General features: G+C 40.8%; 1 protein-coding gene across 1 annotated transcript in view; it reads left to right on the top strand.

Moving 5' to 3' along the window:
* LOC140244499 (uncharacterized) overlaps positions 1-24,090 on the top strand; it is a 48,066-nt gene that overhangs the window by 2,782 nt on the left and 21,194 nt on the right. The window contains exon 2 of the mRNA XM_072324127.1: positions 20,661-23,692. Within this exon, the coding sequence (XP_072180228.1) occupies positions 20,705-23,692 (2,988 nt within the window). The 5' untranslated portion in view covers positions 20,661-20,704. The remainder of the gene's footprint in view (positions 1-20,660; positions 23,693-24,090) is intronic.

Raw genomic sequence — 24,090 nt, 5'->3', positions numbered from 1 at the left:
CCTGGAATTAATATAATGATATTGATATCATATTAAAATTAATATATTTATATTATATATAATGTAATATATATAATTATATATATCAATAAAATTACTAAAATATACACCTAAATGAGATAGAAACAGGCATCAGATTTCACTTTGCATTGTCTGTCAAAACTGCTGCGAATCATACATGTGACTCCACACGTATACAAAAGCCGTTGAGATTGTACAAGTTCCGTAGACTGGCATTGAATTTACTACATCATAATTATACACAATATTGCAAGTGATAGGCCTAAATGTATAGAAATCGTGAAGTTTATAGTGTTGGTTTACCATCAGAGACGCACACCCCATAATATGCCGGTAATAGTCTTCCCGCGTATAGGCCTATATATGCAACCCGGAGCTGTTCGAAAGACAACGCCAAATAAACAATCGAAGCGTGTGACGTCGTAAAAATGGCTCATTAGCGTGTAATTCGATTGGTTCAACTCTTGTTTCATTTTGCTTGACTATAACGACGACAACACATGGTCCAATGTCATTTTACTAATCAGTCGCGTACGTCATTAGCAATACTGCCTATGTATTTATTATTTCTCTTCCCTGTTTTTTTTTCCTGAAAGTGGTTTCAGTGGACATTCGAGTGTGAATATGCCAGGAATTTGAGCTTCAAAAGATGTCTTTGCATGGATCGCAGGAAAGATGTGGCTATTACCGTTTTCCACTGGACAACTGGGCATTAGAATTGACCGTGAAAGTCGCAGCAATTGAAAAAAAAAGGAAAAGTAAAAATCTGTTCGCTATGGTAGTTTCTTTTTTTTTCGCACGTGTGTTTGTTGCTTTATAATGTTCTTTTCCCTTTCTTTCATACGGGTTTTTTTCACACAGTCGTGCAAATCAACCGCCTTGAAAACGCTGGTCTGGAACCATACGCTCTGCTGCATTCAATGACGTTATTTAGATTCATTTCATGAATATGTACTATTGACGTGCTCTGCCTGCGTCGTGTGTTGTATGAAGTATGACGTGTATGCCGAGCTCTCATTATCAGCAAACTGACAAATAATATTATAATTGTTGGTTTTTATTGCCCTATACCCATTCCGCTTCTCCATTCGACAAAACTCACGAAAATTTGTCGACTAATCAACTGTGTACAGTGTACGATAACAAGAAGCTGCCGACTAATGTGCCCCTCGCAATGTGCCGTAACACTTTATCGGGACGCAAAAACGATACGCAACATCACCGTTGATAACTATTAATAAAAGAAATGGCCCTACTTGGTGACGTCACGGAGGTGGGACGAAACCTGCTGACATTGACTACAGACATGGAGACTGAAACAACGAACAAAAACAGAGACATCGAAAGAGTGATAGGAAATGGGAACAGTATAGGCCTGAGAAGAAAACAAGCAGAGATAACGAAACAAGAAACCAAAATGGAATGGAGAAAATGATATGACGAAAGTAGAGTGAGTCGAGGTGGCATGGAACAGTCACGTTTAGTTCTGCCCAATGTGCCAAAAGTCCTCCCTGGTGAAATATTCTTAAACGCTTGTCTCTACGAGTTGTAGGTACTACTGCGAGTCCGTCAAATTAACACAGAAAGGGACTAAATTGGTGATTATGAACGACTTTTTTTTTTTAAGTCATAAGCAACAACTTTTTGTCCGCAGCTACAATTCAAGAGATGTATCGGGCCGTGCACTGGTTTCGTGAGGAATATCATATTTTCCATATTTTGAAGTCCTAACTGGCTTTTAATTGTGTTGGGTGATACGTGGGCCAACAACGCCTCGTCGCAGACAATAACAGAGTATAACAATGCAAATACGAATAGAACCACCACCCTTTAATGTTCGCCCCACCCTCGTGCAGTCGGCCCCCTGGGGGTGGTGTGACAGCTTCTGACGCTTCCGTCCGTGTTCGACCGTGAGCAGGTAGCGAGATATCTTTAATTGTTCACCACTCCACTTAATTCGTCTTACTGGTACGTGATAGCACCAAGCATCCTATGGCAAAGACCCGCTGATCATCCTTGCTCTCACCCTCCAACCGACAGTCCTTTACTTCCTCTTTCAGGCTTCGGTTTCGCCTGGCCAGGCGTGACATTTTTTCGCCTGTTATATATTTTTTCTAATCCCCCGATAGACTGGGAAGATAATCGAGGATAATTGTGAAATTCGCAGGTAATGCAAGCAAGCAAACGCTGTAGGACTAACGCTGATTCTGCCTTCTTGGTCATTGGTTGATATCGAATTTATGCGCGCCTTCGCTGGAGGACGCGAACATTTGGGTTTTGCTCCGATATCAGTCGCGTGTTCAGGTTACGAAGTTTTTTGGCGGCAAGTAACATGCGAACGATCGTATCGCGTCTTGATCAGAAAATACCGTGTACCGGGAGTATACGCGGCGACACCGATGCCTATTTAAATGTCAATCTTGAGGTAATATAATTAAACAATATACCCGGGTCCAGTATACCCCCCCCCCTCCCAATATGTTTTTATTTTCCACATTCTTGTAAAGTTTTTGTGCTTTTTTTTTTTTTAAGGAAGGGGGTGGCCTTTATATTTAGGGCCTACCCTTTTCTCCTTGGACTTGAACAGAGCGAACGAATTTCTATAGCTATCCAGCATGTTAATGAGTAACATATACTTGATGTTTACAATATTCATTGAATTTGGTTTCACACCATTTTAACAAAAGATTTTAAGTGCGGGAGCGTCTGCAACCTTATTCTCTTTATTTCCCCCTCTTTGTAAGGCACGCACTGAGCTGACAAACACCCAACTTGATATGGAATGAAATAAAAGTATGTAATATAATATCATATTTGTTTTGTTGTTGCGTTTTGATGCAGGCTTTCTCAGAAGTCCTTTGCCTAATATTATTCTCCCATGTATCCTTGGACGCTATTTCCCAGTTTACCCCGACTTCTACATCTCCTAACCCCTACACCACCTCACCACCTCACCACAACCACCCCACCCCATTCGCATCTTTTCCACTCCTTATTTTTTTTTCTTCATATGATATTGATGATCACGTTTATCGGAACAGACTGCAGCCGCCGTGCGTGCTGGTCTAGTTGAAGCGTGCTAATTTCTGACTTTCCTTTAACATCGTGCAGTCCTTGCGATGCGAAATACGACAAGAAAATGAGAATAAAAAGGAAGAGAAAAAAGTGAAGTGATGGAGAATGGAGGAGGGGGAGAGATGTAACGGCAGCGCAGGCAATAGGGTGAGGAGACAGACAAAGAGAGACCGACAGACAGAAAACACGCAGACAGACAAAATGAGGGGGAGAGAGAGAGAGGTGCAAGCGGCGGGTGGGGTTGTGCGGGGAGCGAGGGGGGAGGGGGCTTGAAGTGAGAATCACGTTTCTCGTAGAGAGATCGATTCGCGCAGTTTCTTTGTGTGCGCGGATGGCAGCGTAAGAAGTAATTGACGAACATCGCGTATTATTAAAGAGGAACGCAACGCGCAGCTAACGGCCGGATGATGAACAAGAAGACACGTTTATAACCAGTGGATTCATCGCCATCGTGGAGTGATGATAAAATTGACGTCATAGAATACAATGAGCGTTTTGTCAAGATATTGATAATAGTAACGAAATTAAGACAATTATACGATAACTATACAATGATTGTTATCACAGTGATATCGAGGAAAGAAATGAAAATAGGAATAACGATATCCATGATTAACAATGATAATGAATGCTAAAACAAAACGACAACAGTAATGCCGATAATAATGATGATGATTTCATGTATCTAATACAATTCAAATTTTGGTTGCAGCATAATAATGGCGTCGTTATATAATGGCAGGGGATATAAATCATAATTACCCTATAGTCGGCGCACATTTTTTTTTCTCGTATTTATTATTACAGCGCGATGTTTCTTCTTACATATTTCGATTTTCGACTTTAGGTCTATTGTAGATAACGCAGTGCTACCTCGTAATATGTATGTATGTATTATGATTTGTAAGATTTTGTAAGATTTTATTGACTCTATCGACCCCCTCTCGGGGTATGAGAGTACAAACATATTTACAATATATGAATACAAAAATATAAGTGATAATGTACATGTACGTGTGAAAATAACAGATATAAATAAATACGTTTACAAAACAAGGCGTAAAGGACGTTTAACTACTCTACCACTACGTGTACAAACATTCACATCTACTTTACTTTCTACAAAAATACTGTCTTTCTTCTATGGTATTGAAGAGAACTGAAACATAATAATTCTGACAAATTTGGCTAGTTTTTTCAAATGGCAAGCATTAGTTGAATTGAATAATTTGGCCATATGTAATGCACTTGGTCTACTGGCCGTCAAGCTACTTGGTAAATACAATAATCTCTCTTTGTTGAAAAAGGGACAAACAAAAATATAATGAAATTCATCCCCTATATCATCGGATGAACAAATAGTACAATGCAATTCATCTGTCAGGCTTGCATCAAACCTGCCCTTATTAACGGGTAATCCATTAGATCTACATCTGAATTTACTTAATGTAATATAATCTTTCTTACACAAGACTTGTAAATACTTCTCTAACATCAAATTATCCTTAAACATTCTATAATTTGTACAGATTCTATTTGACCATGTTGCTGCTCTCCACTCTTGAATAAACATATCAAAAAGTCTAACTTTTGAGGTGTGTGAAATCCATGCAGCACTAAATCCACCCCCTTGTGCTAACCACACATTCCCTAGCCCTGCATAATAAAAAATATTTGCGATAGATAATAACCATTGTGATTTTGACGGGGAGTGTATGTCTCCTTGTAAATGCAGAAGAAATTTGAAAATGGTACATGAGTGTTTGGTTTCTTTTCCCTTGACTAATCTCAACCAGAATCCAATCATTCGACATTTAATATGGTTCAAAATTACTCCACGTCCAGTTTCACCATAAACCATACAATCAGGAGTACATTTGTTCACAAGCAAAATTTTTCTTAAGAATTTCCTATGGAAAATTTCAATTTGGTCTATGCACTCATAACCCCAGACTTCACAACCATAGAGTAAAACAGGTAAAACAAGATGATCAAATAGGTGGCACTGTGTGTCCACAGAGAGCTGTAACTTTTTAGCCTTGACCAACATGCTATAGAGTGCTTTTCTAGCTTGTGTGACTTGTTTAGAAATTGCCTTTTTAAAACTACCATTATAATTGAATTTAACTCCAAGGTACACAAAGTCATCTACAACCTCAAGTGGATCACCAGCATAAACGAATTCAGGAATTCTTCTAACCTTCCCACGGGAGAAAATAACAATTTTAGTCTTGCTTGTATTTACAGTCAAGCGCCATGTCTGACAATAACTATCTACAGCATCAAGAGCTTTTTGCAACTCCTCCGGAGTTTCTGCTAAAATTATTGTGTCATCTGCATAAAGTAAACAAGAAAGATTTAAAGCTTTTTTGACATTATGAGAATCCAGGTGGTAAGAAATCTCACTTTCCAAATATTTAAGTCCACCATATGAATTTCTTATGTATTCTTGAAAATCATTCAGATAAATGGCAAATAAAAGCGGGGAAAGGTTTTCACCCTGTCGTACACCAATGTTACAAGTAAAAAACTCTGACATCTCCCCCCTAACCGCCACACATGATTTAGCACTTTCATAAATATTCTTAATGACAGTAAACAATTTACCCCTAAGCCCCATCTTCAACATTTTGTACCATAAAGATGATCTATCAATTAGATCAAATGCTTTCTTGTAATCAATAAATGCACAGTATAAGCGTTTTTTATTTTGCAGATAAACATCAATTATAGTCTTCAAAACAAAAATATTATCAATTGTAGAATAATTAGAACGAAAGCCAGCCTGTTCTTCACCTAACATATTAGCTGCTTCGAAAAACTCTGAGATTCGATGATTCAAAATGGAAGTAAAAAGTTTTCCTAGACAACTGAGAAGAGTTATTCCTCTATAATTATCAGGATTTGTGTCTATACCCTTATTCTTAAAAATAGGAATGATAATCCCTATGCACCATTCAGTTGGAACAATACCACTGTCCAGTACCACATTAAAGAACTTTACCAACACATGAAGCATCTCTACGGGACAATTCTTAAGGAATTCATTTCTTATGAAATCTTTTCCACAAGCTTTTGAATTTTTAAATTTCTTAATCATTAATACCACTTCTTCCAAAGTGACTGGGGCATCCAAGGGACCATCTGCCTCAACAATTTCTGAAGTACCCATACTATCTTCCAGGCCTGTGGGCTGGTCCTCTTGGCTATTACCTAAACGACTAAAATGATTAACAAAATCCCCTAATGAAACATTTCCTGTTTTCTTTACTTTGCGTTCATTATTACTGTTGAGTAATTGCCAATATTCTTTCGGATTTGATGCCTGTAATGAACGGAGAGATTCATTCAAATCTCTATGAAATACCCTTCTTTTATGTCTTGATAAATTCTTATAAAGCTTTCCTGTAGACTCATAATGATTCAATAGACAAGTAACCCCTGACCTGCCCTGAAATTTAAGCTTCCTCTTTAATCGATTTTTAACATTCAAATACTCCTGACGGGCAGCTCTACATTCTGCATCAAACCAAGGCTGATGGTTGTTTTTATCCTTATTGACAGTCTCATTTTTGTTTATATTATGTCGAGATTGTCTCCACTTACAAATGCCAACATCTTGTGCAACACTGACGAACATATTGCATAATTGTGAGTAACAAAAATCAATACTATCTTGATTTGCATTCCCATCTAAACATTCCACATTTTCACACATTAGCTCAGCCGAGTCCTTAATTTTCTGTTTAAATATTGCAGCGCTGTCACTGCTCCACTGGAATAATAAATAACGTTGACTTTCATTAGGCTGTGAATCTAAAACTGCGTTGTCTACTGCAGCGTTTTGAGAATTGTTAAAAACAGTGTCGACATTCACAGCAGATTTAGAATTTTCCGATTGCAAGGTCACACTGACAGGACAATGAACATCTGACAAACATTTATCAAATACATCAATACTGAAATGTGTAATGCTAGAAAATAACTGGCGAGATACAATGACATAATCAATGGTGCTACAACCACCATTTTTGTTGAAACATGTGTATTTTCCGACAGACTGATCTTCCCCTATTCTTCCATTAACAATCCTGAGATCAAAACTTTGGCACACATCAATAACAGACTTACCATTATTATTTACATGGACATCAGTATTATAACGAGTAGTTGGAATATCTAGGCCATCAGTAGTTACATGCATATCAGAGGCATCATTATGCATATATCCATATTATTTGTATATGCTTATCAATCGTGGAATACATACATATTTTCATCAGCAAATACAAGAAAGTATTTTGAATGTACTGAATTTGTGTGCATGTTTTATAATGTAAAACATATATCATTTGCTTGTTTGACTAACCATTTGACTTAAGTAGTTTCATCTTTAATAGCGGGAAAAACATCACGCGATAAATACTCTTCGTCTTCGTGATGTTATGAAATTATAATGTCCTTCTCTTGCAGAAATCATAACCTCGAAATGAATCATTAATTTGTCTGAAATATGCGTAGTGCAAGGATTTGAAGACAAGCAGTGACTGTCCTGCCTTATTTTGATAAAACAAAATAATGATCAACTAAAAAAAAAAAAAGATAAAAGAAACTGAAACTGAAGTTGATGAGGAATATAAGCAGGGAGGTGGGAAACCCTGATATAAGCAAAGTCAGCAGTGGCCATGCTGGATTCATAACCTGTATGGACATATCTGTCCCTCATCCTCTCTTTCTTATATACCGAGCGCTCAAGACGTTTGTTTATCACTGTGTGAATGAGACAATATTATTAGTGAAGCCTTCCTAACAAGTCGAAAAGAAAGAATGATTACTAAACGGGTCTAAAAGAGTAAAAATAGGAAAACGAAATATTCCATCCGAGGGAAATATGTTACCCTACATGTCCTCATGAACATTAAGCAATTATTGTGCCTATTATGAAGAAAGGGATTTAATGTCTTTTGCTTGTTTCTGAGGAACGTACAGTAGAAACTCTCGCGTTAGTTGATCTCGTTTAGAATTCAGTACCGACGACATAGCTGCGATAAACACGATGCGAGCGTTACTATACACCGACCCCAAGGAGATATTTTGTTGGTATATTTTTCTCAGGTTTGCAAGATGTCCTAAATCAATTTGTCTGTCTGTCTGTACGTGCGAGCTTCGCTATTCTAGTCCTCTGCTCCGCCATGGGTCTGCAGTTATTGAGAAACTATAGAGATGATGAATTTACCGTGCGTTTTACTCGTAATTTAAATAGCCTCGGTGTCTTTATTGAAAGACGGATCAAACGCAATATTTTTTTTTCCAGTTCAGTCGTCCGTCTCTCTCCTACTCTCTCCGTTTCTCTCTCCCTCTCTCCCGTTTCTCTTTCGTTCGTTCTAGTGATTAAGCTGTGTGTACCTTCACGTGTGTGCCGAAACATCGGCGGGTTGTAGTTTTCGCTCATTCTCTATAGCTCGGGTTTATTGATTGAATGGAATTAATACATCGCCAAGCACAGATATAATGGCGCGCGATTTACAATAAGGCCTTCATACGGCGTGTATGTTCGGTATTGAGAAGGCGAGAGTGGAGCGTGTAACACTGAAACTACGCAGCTGCTAAAGCTTGCCTCGTGCAGAGGTACCCCTGTTACGAGCCATTCCAAGGTAAGTGTATAGCGTTTGTGTTTCACCGCATGCCCCCTTACCTCGAGATATGCGTGTGTGCAATCATCTTTTGTCGTCCACGAAATCGTGCGAGAAAAGCTGAAAACTTGAAGAAGAAAAAAGAAAAGTTGCGCAAACGGCGAGATACACCTTGACGCTATTCGTGCCTTTCAGTGTTAAAGGTATACTCTTCTCGTAATACTATCTGTTTTTTGGTTGTTGTTGTTGTTTTTTTGCTACTACGCAGGCTATATATCACCTTGAACTTGGTTTTTGTATAGTATGAACTTATCGTTTGCAATTCTGCTTCTCTCAACAGACGACGCTTATTCCTATATGCATGTATCAATGGATAAAAGCGAAAAGAAGAACAGTGTTTGCGAAACAATCTGCGTTGTTTACATTTTTCGTATCAGTCACCCTATGTCAGTCGGTCTTGTTCTGTTCTTATCTCTTGCTAAAGTATTAAACGACACTGGCACTCCATTTATTTTTTAGAAACAAATAAAAACGCAATACGTGTGTAACTGCTTCTCGTTATTCTTGCACGTGAGAAAGAGCGTGTTGGCGTAATGTTACTCACAATTTACCACGCACGATTGGAATGTGATGTGTGACGGGTCCGTTTCATTTGATCGTAACAATATATTATATACATTACTGAGCTTCACATTTTTTTTTTCGTTCCTATCGAGCCTCTTGCACGTTGTATTTTCTCTCGCACGAAGTTTTTTTTTTTTAATATTTCATCTATTCATTTATCTATTCATTTATCGCAGAGGAGATGAATTCGTATCGCTGAATATGAATTCCTCTAGGAAATACTGAAATTTGTACGAGTATTTAATACAGATCAGCCATGCCATGAGTGCGTATCCGTGCTTATATGGCACTTTGTGCATTCCCAAGTCACGCTCCCGCTATTCTTCGTAGGTCTACTTATTATTATTATTATGTTTAGTCTTATCTCCTACATCACCGTATTTAGTCGACTGTCCGATATAGCGCTTAATATAGATTTTGAAAGTGAGGCTTGTATAAACTGACTAGCAGGATTTCTGTGACGACGCTGTCTTGAGCTTGAACGCTTGGGAATTACTCGCGATTGGGATCTGTACATTGTAAATTCTTCAAAATCCCCTTTTTTACGGCACAAAACTAAACAGACACAAAAAAAAGCGGTGGATTTTCAATGAAGACGTGCGAAGCGGCGCCAAGTCGATTGAAGGGGAAAAAATCGAAAACGTGGTCACACGCATTGTTTACAAGGGTTACGCCGATGTCTTTGTCTGCTCGGTGCGCGTGGTACGTTGTGTGGGTGTGTCTGTGCGCACTGGTAGGGACGGGGTGTGTGTGTCGTAGTTTGCCTACCGGTGTGTCACTGTGTGTGTCGTGAGGGTGGGGAAACGGATGACGGAGGGTCGGGATTTCGGCTTGGTCGTGGTAGCGGGGTATTGGGATATCGGCTGTAGCGCATCCTTCTCTTCCTCGTAAATTCAGGCGCAGCGCATCGTGAATTTACGGTCTAATCGGCCCGAGTTTGTGACGTGCTGGAATGACCGATAAGTATCGAAGCCCCAGAAGCGTTTTGCAAACGCAATGGGGTTCCATGTGTCAGAAGGTGATGTTTGAACGATCAATGTGCAACGTTAATCGGACAATCTTTTATTTGGAGCTTCATGGAAGGTATAGCAGCCTTTGAACTGAAGAACGCTTTACTCTGACCAGGGAGGTGATGTCTTTTTATTTCCACTCGATTGTAGACCTGCTTTCTCCTCAAACAATGCTCACGAACTTGGTCAATTAAAATTTTTCCTCTATAGTTTAGATGTAGGGATTTAGCTTTCTACAGTAGTTACCAAGAGGGTATACCCTCTTGGTTGTGCGTGATACTTGCGACAAGGGCGACAAAATTTAATTATTATTATTTTTTTTTTTTTTAATCTAGACGATTTTGTCAGTTTCGCCATTTGCGTTCACCGAAAACGATTTGACAGAAATCTTGAACAGCAGCTTTAGTGATTTGATTTGAAATGAAATGCAATTCCTCAACTTTGTTCATTAAAGGAAGCTTTGGTAAACTGATAAACAAAAGACAATCTGACAGAATCGTCATAAATAGCCCCACATAATATTTTACAATAATCATTTTATTATAGTGTATTTAATTATCACCTTATCTTATTGACATAGCACCGTTAATATTACTTTCTTCGTGAAAATCTGATCATTTTTGCAATTATGACATTCTTTATGCTATACGTCCGAATTCGATCAAGCGTCCACCGTTTTTTGTTTTTTGTTTTTTTATTATGCTATGTTCGCATTTGAAAGCAAACTTGATCATGGTGTGGCATTCCACGTTAAGAAGAATGTGTTGCCTTTGCCGCAACAAACGGGAGGACGATGTATCCCAGCAAAAATGCCAAAGCAATGTAATCCTTAATGCTTATTGCACATGATTGTGAGTAATGAGAGGCCGTATTGTTGATGTTGAGTTAAAGGTCATGTTTCAGCATTGGACGACATTCCAATGGAGTATGTAGGCTTACTTCTCCCTCCCTATTCCCTACCCCCCCCCCCCCATGTGCGCATATTGCGAACATGGTGCAAAACCTTTAAGATTTTTTTTTTCTGTAGTACTGAGGATAATTCTGCTGCAGAGAAATTAACCTGTCGATACCGTCATTACTGTTTGTAAACTGTCTTTTGAGAATACACCAAAAGGAGGGGAAAAAATCGGGTGCACGTCACGAGACCGACACCCACGAGTCATACTGCTCATATCACAAGTCATACAGCCCATGAGTTTATACAGCTCACGAGTCATACAGCCCATTAGTTCGACACTAAGCAAGGCCCACGAGACCGACGTGTTGTATCTGTCGAACTCGTGTGCTGTTTTTACTTAGTGTCGAATTCATGGGCTTTATATGCCCAGTGTCGAACTCATGGGCTGTATATGACTCGTGAGTTGTATGACTCATGGACCTGTATTCAATGTCGTACTCGTGGACTGTATGACTCGTGGGTGTCGGTCTAGTGGGATGATCCCGAAAAATCAGGAGACGGAACTTCTGTAGGTTATTACGATATAACCTGTGTTGCCCCATCGAGTCCTGTATATTCTAATAGTGTGGATACAGAACTCATAAACATTGGATCGGAAAAAAATCACTTCTGATAACACTTCTGCCATCGCCAGGTCTCTGAGCTCATCATCATGTCAGATCAAGAGCTTCGTCGTTCGGAGCCACGGCGCCGATAATATGTTGCAAGGCCGAGCGGCGCTGAGATCGAAGCACGCATGGCGAAAACCACGGAGTTACGAAATGTACGTAATTTTTCGGCGTTTTCCCTTACAAAACGCTGCTCTCTCCCTCTCTAACGGAGGGGAAGGGAGCCCCTTGCAAGAGAGAGAAGGGAAATGTAACCCTCGTAATTACGACTCCTAAAGTTTCACGCACAGCTCTTCGACGACGGAACCAGAGCGCAGACATGTACGAGAGGGACAATGACTGTCGGAATGCGAAGAATTTATAATGGCCGCCGAACAATTCTTCCTCGGCGCGTAAACTTTCAGGTCGGATTTGCATTACACGCTTTTTAAGACGAACTGTGTTGAGGAACGGTGCCCGTGTTGTTGATCGGGTACCCGCTCTCATCACGTCACGTATAATAGCAAGTTAATGCGTAAATCAGCTGTGTCGAGATTTGGTTTCATATCAATTTTCAGCGATAGGCTGTGTGAGAGACTGGGGCATAACCTCCCTAGTATAACTTGTGCTCGGATGGAGCGATAACACAACCAGTTTGCAGTTTGTAAAGTGCGTTTTCGCGTCACAACAGTCATGTATCTCTCCAAGTCCCCCGCCCCGCCCCCTCTCTCTTTCTCTCTGCTTTTCTGTTTTTCTTTTTGCTTTTCAGGTGGAATGATTAGGCGAAAGAGAGATGAGCTTACGGCACAAACTTGTTTTAATCTTTCTCTTCTTTCTTTTTCGTTTTTCTTGCCATTTGCGCCACGGATTGCGTTCTTGGACGAGACACTGCGCACACAATGGACACACCTTTGCTTGCCGACATTGAAAAAGAGAATCGGGTTGGTATGGACAGGGAGGTGGAAAGAAACCACCTCCCTGGTATGGACCCGATGGGTGTGTCCACGGTGTTCGTTAGGCCAATTGTGACGCACAAGTTACCTTTTATCTGCGCTGTGGAGATCACGGGCAACATTTAACATATACTAAGTCCTGGAATTAAAAGTATAACAACATACATCTTCCGCTACAGTTGGAATTTGCTTGCAATAATCATATGGAAAGGGTCTACCAAGAAACTTGTCGGTCTGACGCGATTTGCCAGAATAGTGAAGTTGTTTTGGAGTATTATGAGATTAAAAGTGAAAATATAGTTTTGATCGTAGTACACGACTTTTATTCCAGAAGAGCTCTCCCCGTTCAGTAGTGGGTTGGAAGAATCGCTTCCAACCTCTTTGGTTTGTTTGTTTTTTTTTTTAAGCTGCACGCGGTTCGCTCTCGCGCGGATCCAAAATTGTTGGATACTGTATGGACCTGTTAGTCGATTTATCGATAATCGAGTATGAAACATTACGTAGCAACCACGATCGAATATGTTCTCAGATTGCAATACTGTAGGCATACCTTTTGGGGTAATATTTCGCATCTTTGTCGTTACCCATCTGAAATCACGTTATCACAGCGTTATTTCACATGATTATTTCTATTGGACATGTGTCCATTTTAGAGCAAAAAATTGAATTTCTGTCGACGTATGAATAGTTAAGTAAGGGTTCTGATAGTAAACGTTGACTTGTCTATACGATAGTTATTCGACAAACGTGTAGAGTCTTTGAATGAAATTAGGGAGTAAAATAAGCATATGTGTCTGTGACCCCCCCCCCCCCCACACACACACACACGCACACACAATTTTTCCATTTAGAGTTATGTTCTATCTTTAGTTCATTTCCCATATACATCTTGTTAATCACATTTTTTTACCTTCCTTCCCCATCCATTCTGAATAAAATGCAAAATTTCACTTATTCAGGTTTACCCTTCCCCGAAAATGACATCCTATATATATATATATATTCTTTTTTTCCACTACGAAGTCAGCTAAAAACTTAAGCTTCGGAAAACATAAATTCGCGGAGAGTGCGTTACCGCAAGTTTGTGTGTTCGCGTTCATCCTTTTCCGAACTCTTCGATTTATTTGAGGGGCTTTAAGCAACGAAAATTTATTCCGACAACAAACTGATCAAATCATCAACTTATAGCATGACGTTCGGGTACGCTCAACACGAGCTGTTCAGCAAACAGTGTCTGCGTTTATTTAATTGACTTCAGAATTATCGTAACGGTCGAGTTGCAACTTCGTGAAAGGTGCATAATATAGGGGATTAGTGTGTGCCGTATCATAGACTTCTCGAATAGCTTTAGACTTAACTCGCATACATTGCTTAGCAATGCGAATCATCTACTCAACGTAAAGGTTACCCTTGAGAACTATTATTTCCCAGATAAGGCCCAGAATAGTCCCAGCATGGAGCTCCATGGTCCGAGCGAGCTTGCTCTGATATTATATCGACGAGAAAAGTGAAAAACAAGAACGAGACGAAGGCAAAGGAAACAGACGACTCTAGAAATGTTGGTGTGCAAAATTAATTATTCGTTTGCAGTATATCATCGTGAATAACTGCATGGTTTAATAGTTGTACGAGTTTGAAGGGGATGGACCATTCAGATTGTGATAAGTTTGGAGAATCAACTCGTGATTACCATTTGTGTTTACTACACTTCCGCTGTTTGTTATCATGGAATCACAGATGTGGACGTGTCACGTGAATGGTCTTATCACTGATAAGTGCATACTCATTTCTTTCTTTCTTTTTTTTTTGGGGGGGGGGCATTATCATCATTCAAGACTATTGGCAATTCTTACTTTGATAGATGTAACAGCAGCGAATGCTACAATGCTTTTATTTTCACATATCTGAATTAGATGGATTGTATACAGTAAGCTTGAATAAAGAAAAATAATAGATATTTATTTATGTGATCGTCATCCGTTGATATTACAGTAGCCCATATTTAGTAGCATAAACGTAACCCCCCCCCCCCCACACACACACACACACATTACAACAATGTCGCATTTCGGATAGTGTCTTCATTTTTTTAACAGTATGCTTGTTTGTTTCTTTGTTTGTATTTTTGGATCGAAAATTTTCGAAAACATACTCTTTTGCCTCACTCGCCGCGAACATGAGCGTGGGTGTGAAAAAAAAAAATGGTTGAACAAGTCGAATTACTTGAGCGTCACCGATCCAAAAAGAGTTTCTAGCCGAAAAGAAATACCGGTAAGCATGGAAACAAAAGTCAACAACAACATCAACAATAAACATATCTCGCTGTTGGGGTGACAAAACCTTGTATCACATATACGTCAAATGTTCAGGATAGCGAAATAACATGGCAGCCAAAGCACCGCAACGTAATGCGATCGCATCTCCTTTTACATGCCGTGGTGTTTTTTTGTTTTGTTTTGTTTTGTTTGTTTTTTGTGGTGAGACAACTAGGATTTGGACAGGACATCACTTAACTGATTATCTGACAATTTATAACAACAAGTGATTTTCACCAAACTTTGAGATATGAGGTTTTCGTCACCCCATACATGCATATATATTTGTGAATATCCCCTTCAACTTCATATTCCAAAAGCAACCGAGGAAGCAAGTATATAGTAAAAGAACCTCATTTGTCGCCAGTCGTTGAATAAAACTGCACGGCCTACTCCCTTTAAGATAAGACGTGTTATTTTTTTTTTCCATTTATTTACGTAACATGCGCGTCATACCTTTGCGGTAATCGGAGGTGACGTCGAATCTAAATTCAGTTATGGTTCGGGACGCGGCGGCCTGCCTGCGTACCCGTTCTCTCTTATCGGGATTTTTGCATTCTCCTCGAGCCCCGACTCATACGGCATCGTGTAAATTATCATTTTAATATTGCAGTGTAAAATAAATTATTGTCCGCACTCCCCTCCCCACATGTATGTAATTTAAATATATTAGATACATCCATACATAAATATATATCAATGTATATATGCATGATTATGTAAACATAATATTGATAGGCCTATATCATAACTAAGTAAAATAAAATCTGTATATATATATATATATATATATATATATACGCGGTATTGTTTTTCTGGCGACAAAACGTCGCGCCATCTACAGTATGACCATGAGAATGGCAGATTTATTTCTTTGACAATCATCTTTCTTCTTTTTTTTTCATGAAGACGTATATCATAAATTATACGAAAAAAAAAACATTGAAAAAATGTGCTGGTAGTAGAAAAACTGAGTTCTCCAAGCGCCACAATATCAGTTTATTGTATTTCCAGTAGCTTTGCAAAGATTTTTTTTTTTTTTTTTGGTTTCAGACACCAGGCACAAAAGACGACATAAATCGGGAGGTTTTTGTTGTTTCTTATTTTAACTTATCCTTCGTCATGACAAGAAAAGGGTCAACAAAGAAACAAATAAATGGAAACCATGGCGGTTGAATCGATCGCGCCCGAAAAGGAGGCAAAACTTGGAGGACAATGTTCCATTATTCAGACAGGCATGTGATTTGCAGGTCATTTGAGCACGCAACGAACAAGGTACTAGTATACGACTTGGCGCTTGAGACACGAATTCAATGTTGAGGGGAGTTTATTACCATGGTGAACACTCAATAACGGTTATGCAAATACAGAGAATGAGAGAGAGATATAAGGTAGATAGCAATTCAGACATGACATACAGATATTTCGGTGCAAGATCAAACGTTGCACACGTTTCCGCATTTATCTTTAAAGATGCACGCATTTGGAACGTTTACTCCCCCATGCTTACACAACATGCTTAACTTCCTTTAATACGGTATGCCAAATATTACGATTGTATAAACGCGGTGCGGGCATAGTCGTTGAGGCGTGCATGATGCTTTTATCATTTTCTGCTCTCGTATCAAAATATGGCACCCGTGACATATTACATTTAGGCGTTGTCTGCTGCATTGCTTTATGTTCCAATATGTCCACCTTTGCTACACAGCTGTATAGCCGCTGTATTGAACGTGACATATATGAAATTGTTATAGATATTAAGTTCAGCAAAGTCGATATAAACACAAAAACGTGGTCACGTATGTTTTTAACTGAGATGTAATGACGAAAAGAATCGATCCGAAGTTAACTGGATCAATGCTTAACATTATGGCCTCGGCTACAATATTTTTTTTTTTTTTTTTTGTTATACAGATATTTGTAAATAGGGTGCGTCATTGAACTTCTGCCGGAAATATACCAACGAACTTAAGTCTTGGCGCTTTCTGTTATAGCAATCATGTGATGTTAGTGATTTGAATATGTGATCGATCAACCTTGATATTTGTTTTGGCCGATTTACTGAGATAACTTGCGATCGTGCTCGAGATTTCGTTCCTATTGAGGTGGGTTTCTTGCCGCCATATTGCATTTTGTAATGGCGTGTACGAAGTATTGTTATTTTCTCGCGGGATAACAACGCGAGATTGATCATCCATGAATCTCTGCTTGTGTCTGTGCGTGTTGGACACGGTGTGTGACCCTTCACGGTCAGTACAATATATCTGTCACGCGGCGCTGAAATCGTCTTTTTTATGACCCGGTACAAATGTGCAGAAAATAGCGGTTGATAAGAGATATTTGTCGAAAAAGCATCGAACTATCTGCGAGTTTAGTGGTCATTGCCGCCCGCGTACTCCTTCCGGGAGGAAATGGAATAAATGTAGATTCACAGCAGCCCAATAATACGATGCGGAAACACGTTTAGTTTGTTCATGGGCTATTGTTGGCCACCATGGGGGGGGGGGGGGGGGGGGGCTCGTGTTGCGATGCTAGTGAGTTCAGTTTATTTCTATTTATTTCAGTTGCGATGCTATTGGGATTGTTTCGAACTGCCTTGACTTGATAAGGTCTGCCGTTGTTGATTTTGTTGTTTTTCTTGTTGCTGGCGGGGGGAAATTGAGTAGATTTCGATCTCACTCGAAACAACACGAGTACATCGAGAATTATCCTGTATTCGTGCATAATGTGATTGTACTAATAAATGCATCACACCACGACAACATGCAATGAATTCAGCGATAGATACAGCATTTCCTGGAAACTATGTTTTCAGAAGTAACAAGATCTCTGACTTCCTGCACTGTCATCCTGGAGAAGACATTAAAAAAAAAAAGAAATATTTTCGTATGCAAAGGAAGAGTGATAAAAAAAAGAATAACGTACTGCAGTTTTGAAAAGCTTTTTTTCCCCCTCATTTTTAAAGGACGAATGAAGCGGCCTTTTCCTCCCCTCTCTACTTCTCTCCATAATTCTGTCAGACTTTGATTAAAGGGATGGTACAGTATTGGTGGAGATGAGAATTGGGCTTTTAACTTTTTGCGGGATATCAAGAAAACACTTATAAAATAGTACAGAGCATACCATTTTAAGAGGAATTCAAAGTTTATTTGATGAAAATCGGGTTTGGAATGACTGAAACATCCAAAAACAAAGTAAAACAAAGCAATCGTAATAAAGTGTGGGTCCCACACTTTATTAGAATCGCTCTTTTTTGGATATCTCAGCCATTTCAAAACCAATTTTCATCAAATAAACATAGAATTCCCCATAGAATTACATGCTCTTTAATATTTCATAAGAGGTTTCTCATTATCTCACTAAAAATGTTAGAAACCTGAAATTAGGTCTCAACCAAAACTATACGATCCCTTTAATCAACTACAACAAAATGATTGAATTCATCAGAATACCGTCCTCTGAGAGTTATGGCAGACATGACAGATTTGTTGTTATAATGACCCGAAATTTCATTTAACCTACCGTCTACCTAATAACTCAAAGTAACAAACTCAAAGAACCCCCAGTAAAAGAGAAATTAACTTCCGCGAAGGCTGTTTTGTCAAGTGAAGAATCGGGATTGTATATGTGTATATTCCCTACGTGATAATATTTTGTACAAAATTATGTGGATACGCACCCTAACGAAGAGGCTCGTTCGCAAAACTTCGATTTTATGATAAATGGTAATTTGCGTACTTGCTTTAATTTTCGTTTCACTGAACAAAGTGGCATCATTGCAACAGCACTGCCATACTAGAAATCATCGTGAAAAAAGTTTAAAGACCGTCACGGAGACATCCTAAAAGATAAAATTCATCAGCCTGGAAGAAGCGTCATAGAGCTGAGGAGGAGATAAAATTGGACAACATCGAACGTACACCACGAAAAGGGAGGCGGGGGAAGGGGTTGGGTTACAGTACAGATACCATGTCATGTTATCTATCACAGCTTCATAATCGATATTTTTAATGATCAATCTTTTTGTGACGTCTTTGATGTCTCTTCCGTACTCCGCTCCTCTCTTGCTTGCTTTGAATGCAAAGTGATAGACTGATTACTCTCAATTTTCGTGACGTCAGTGACGATGTCTGTCATGGAAGAATTCTGTGAATAATATGAGCTGTATTTGTTGTATAGAGGGGGTGGGAGGAAAGAAATGCTAATGATGATAAAATCAGCTACGTTAAATGTGCAAAAAAAAATTGTTGGGGACAATACTCGAAAGACCGCGAATTTCTGCCCACAGGATGCCATTACGGTTGACCTACTGACACTCGAATGGTCCTTTCCTGTTGCTAATTTCTTCATGTGTGTGCTTGCAAAAAAAGAAAAAAGAAAATAGGCAATACAAGATCAAAAACAACAAAAACCAAAAGCTTGTTTGTATGAATCATAAAATATCCTCTAAGACGGTGTACGTATAGCATCCGTTTGTCAACGTATGATACGAGAAAAAATTTGAAACGAGTACAAAGTTTAAAAGGCTATCACAGTGGCCTACAGGCAGTCATATTCGTTTTGACAGAAGTCTATAAAACGCGTTTCTTGAGATGACTAACTGTCAAGGCGGATAAGTTGTTTAAGCTTTGCGAATGATATACACATAACCATAAATTTTACGGATCGTGCACTCTTTTGCCTACCCACAGCACACAACCTGTTTAAAGTCCTAGTTTGACCTTTCCGGACAGATTTATAATTTTATCTTCACTCCCTCCCCCCCCCCCCCTCCACCAACCCCACCCCCTTTCTTAAGGTCAAATTCCATGTTTTGTCATCTGATTATTTTTCAACTGCTTCGCATGAAATTTGCTGACGAAGCTGGTGAGTTTCGCGCCAGCGATCTCATCACGCGATGTGAACATCCGTTGCAGGCAACGTTCATTCCAATTCCATCCACAAGCATGGAGATAACGAGGTGTTGTGATGTAGAAGATACCCCTTGGTACACAAAAATAGAAAAGAGACGGTCATTACACTCTCAACTGGCAAAAAAAAAAATACCAGTGCAATACCCTGAATCCGCTAACGTTGATATGAATAAACTATTTCGAGAGAAAGAGGTTAACGGGATAATGAATGTTGAACGTATCTTGATTGGCAATCTTGGATCTTTTACGGAAGAGAAAAACAAGATGTGTTAAAGGAAACCCAAATTCAACGAGAAATGTGAATTGAGTGAAAGCAGCAACATTAGTAGAACACATTAGTGAAAGTTCGAGGAAAATGGGACAATCGATGCAAAAGTTATGAATTTTTACAGTTTTGGTGTTGGAACCGCTAGATGAGGAGAATACTTAAGTTTATGTGCGATGTCAACTCAGGCGAATTCGACTGTAGTACGAAATGAAAGGTGAAGATAATAATGCTATGTCACCATAACAAGTGGAATAATTGTTGTAACTTATTTTTTGTCATTCTTTTCTTTGTTTTCTGCAGGACGCAAGCATTTCTGACTGAATTCCAGCCAACCTGGCGGCCCAATGTTACAGTTGAACCAGGCAAAATTTGCCATTGCACACAGAATAGAGCGCAGTGCAATGGACCACTCACAGGACTCAGTGACACCGGCTCAGAAGCCGCCCATCGACAGACCCCCACCAGAGGACCCGGACGAGCCGCTGGACCTCAGCAAACCTCTTGACCTATCCACAAAGTCATTGGAGACACAAGCGATGAAGGCATCGGGAGACAGCCAAAGTGTCGAGGTTCACAGAATGCCAGCTGGTCTTAAGCCGGGTGAAAAACCTGAGAGAACAGTAACGAAGTCGGACAAACTGCCCCCTCTGGGTGCGACAAGATACCCTTTACAGAGAGGCCTTGCGTATGTCCAACCCCAACAGGCTCGACTTCCACAGCGGACAGTCTCTACGGAGGACCGTCAGCCAAGTGCTCAGCGCACTCAGAATCCTCCTGCAGGAACTATTTCATCGGACCACGTGAAAGCCATGAGGAACTACGCTCCCATGCATCAACGCGTTCGTGCCGAAGCGGCGAACATCGCTGCCATGCAAGCACAAGCGATGCAGGCGCAAGCATCGCAGGCTGCCCAGGCTGCCGTAAGTAGTGCCATGGCTAGACGTGCCGCTTTCCCTGGCTCTAAAATCAAAGTCAGTCGAACTCTAGCGGACGCTAGCGCTCTGGCAGCAGTTCACAAACAAGTCCAACAGCCATCAATTGAACGTGCGCGGATCGAGGAGCGTCAGAAGCGGCTCCTGCAAGGTCGGACGGCATCCGTGCACCCAGTCCAGAGAGAGCTCTCCTCAGCTGAGGTCCAGGCGTACCTCAGAAATGAGCAGCTAGCCCAGGCCCAGTTAGCAGCACGAAGAGGGAACCAGCCAGATTATGATCTCTTGAATGCATACCGTACCGCCATGCTCTCATCAGACGTAGCTTCACGTGCAGTGCCCTCTCCCAAGTCCCACGCAACGCTCAGCCGCGATAGAGCGACAACTTCTCAGACTGATAGGATGCAAGATGGAACGAAGCGGCACACCGATCCTAACTTCCTCGCAGCTGCCCGGAGAAGTTCTCATCTCCAGCAAAAGCCAGCTGATCGTTCGGTATCACGCAATAAGGAGACCGACTTCGCCGCCCAGGTAAGGGCTAGGGAGCAGGCATTGATAAAGAAACAACGCGAATTGATTCTTCTGCAGCAGCGTCAGCTTTTCGATGATATCAATAATCGGACGTTGCAGGAATATGCAAAGACATACAATGAACGCAAGACCAAGGATGATCTGAAATATAAGCAGTATGCAAATCTCGTGAAAGCAAGAGAAGAAATGGAGGCAAGTAAGCATCGAGCCAGTCATAAATTCCAGCAGAGGCCCGCTCAGCAGGAGTTTGCTAAAGCTATGGCCGCATACAATGCCTCATTACTCTCCCGACATGTCAAGGGTGACCACGCCAGTTCCTCCCCTCCAATGCCAGTTCTGATGCCCCAAGATTTATATTCTGCCAAGTTTCTTCAGAGCCAGCATGACATGAATGGATCTCATGGGCGCAACACTCAAAGACCTGAAATGATTTCCCCACCTAGGGTACAGGTAGCCACTAAAAGGTCATCTGATCTGCGCGACGACATTATACCTTCCAAAAGGAAGGCGGTATCTCCAGTGTCATCAACTGCGAAGTCGTTCGAAAGTAGACGTAAAGATGCCCGTGCCGCTTGGGAAATGGCTGCAGCGCAGCAAAGTGCTCTTGCTCACCATTTGTTCGTAAGTGCGCAGGAGAAACGCAGCAAACCTTTGCACCAATCCCATGTCTCCACCGTGAAGAATCAACCCGGTTTGCCTGTCCGGGGTGCACTGTCGAGTATGTCTGAACGGGAGAAGGAAGAACTTTTGTTTTTAACAAGATATGGTCAGCTTGCCAACAGACAGTATATCCAGTCACAGTACTTGGACTCTCTCAGAGCCAAACAGCAGAATAAGATACCGATTCAGAATAAAGAGAAAACACTTCCGACATCAGGTTCACGGGTGGATGCGAGTCTCATCCACGCTATGAGCAAACAAACGGCAAAGCAGCAGAGTATCCCTTCAATGAAAAGTGGTATCGCCAAGTCAGTAATTCCGCAGAATGAAATCCCGTCAATTGGCGGTCACCGGTTGCCTAACAACAGAGAAATTGTTCATGATCTCACGTCCTCTTCACCAGCAAGCTCGCCGGAAGTGATCTCCCCGAATGTCGTTCATGATCTCCAGCCAGGTAAGAGGCATACCAGTCGTCTTCCATCTTATGATGACGCCATTGCTGCCCGGCAGTCTCTGGCTCGTGCGATGCCCAAAGACCAGCTAACTACAGATGTTATGTCGGACATGGCTAAGCGTCTTGTCTTCTCCAGTCAAGAATGGCTTAAGAAAGTTCTCACCAAAGACAAGGAGGTGAGTGCTGAGCCAACTACGAGCGACCTCACAAACGGAAGTACTCCAAACCCACGTTTGAATGCACCATTTGCGACTCTGGCTGGAAGTGGACTTACCGTCTCGCAGAAATCAATACACGATGACGTTTTAACAGATCGCTCCGTAAATGGACATTCTGCCAGCTCTGCTCAAGCGCCGGTGTCTCCCAGATCAATCACTGATACAAGAGTCAGTACGCCAGGAAGTGTTCCTCCTCAACCTGCCCCCGAAGGTCTCGAGATTCCTCGCGTCGGTCGTTCGCTGTCTCACGACCCGAGGAAGAAGCTGCTGGCAGCTCTTGGCTCCGATGTATCCTCTACGGAATCTTCGGAGGGGTCTTTCGTAGATTCACCTATTCCCGCCGCTCTCGGAGTCGCCCCCGAGGGTCAACCTGAGACATCTGCTACGCCAGCAGAGCGGCAGGACTCGAGTCAGCCCGAGGTCAAGAAGCAACTCCCACTCAAAGATGATGCACTGTCCGCAGAAAAGAAAGACTCGACTGAAAATGATCTGATGCAAGCTGACTCGGCATCTCTTGGTAGCGAAGAGAGAGCCCTGCAGGTGAATATCTCTCACTATTTTCGTTATCCTATCATCCAGAACTATGCGTATGATGTAATTATGTTTCACATGCATTTCTGCAGACAGGTACCTGTTTCTCACCCTATTTCTCGATGATATTATGCATCCGGTAGAACTCACGTCAGTCTTTTCATAGTTAGCCATCATAATCTGTCTTCAAAACTGAACAAGCAATGGTGAAGTAGATGGGCTAGGTGCAATAATTCATATGAATTTTACAGGTTGTTGAGTGTCACGGCAAATTTTTCATTGAAGGGTCTAGTTTAAGATTAAGATTTAAGCAGGTTGTAATGACGAAAGACAGTCAGTACTATTGTAAATTCTCGTGAGAATCTATTCGTGTATTCACCATCTTGTCGGGTCACTAGACCGTGTTG

The sequence above is a fragment of the Diadema setosum genome, chromosome 21, assembly GCF_964275005.1.
Source record: "Diadema setosum chromosome 21, eeDiaSeto1, whole genome shotgun sequence".
NCBI classification, from domain to species: domain Eukaryota; kingdom Metazoa; phylum Echinodermata; class Echinoidea; order Diadematoida; family Diadematidae; genus Diadema; species Diadema setosum.
The sequence above is the reverse complement of the archived record's forward strand: the minus strand, read 5'-3'. Positions and strand labels throughout refer to the sequence as shown.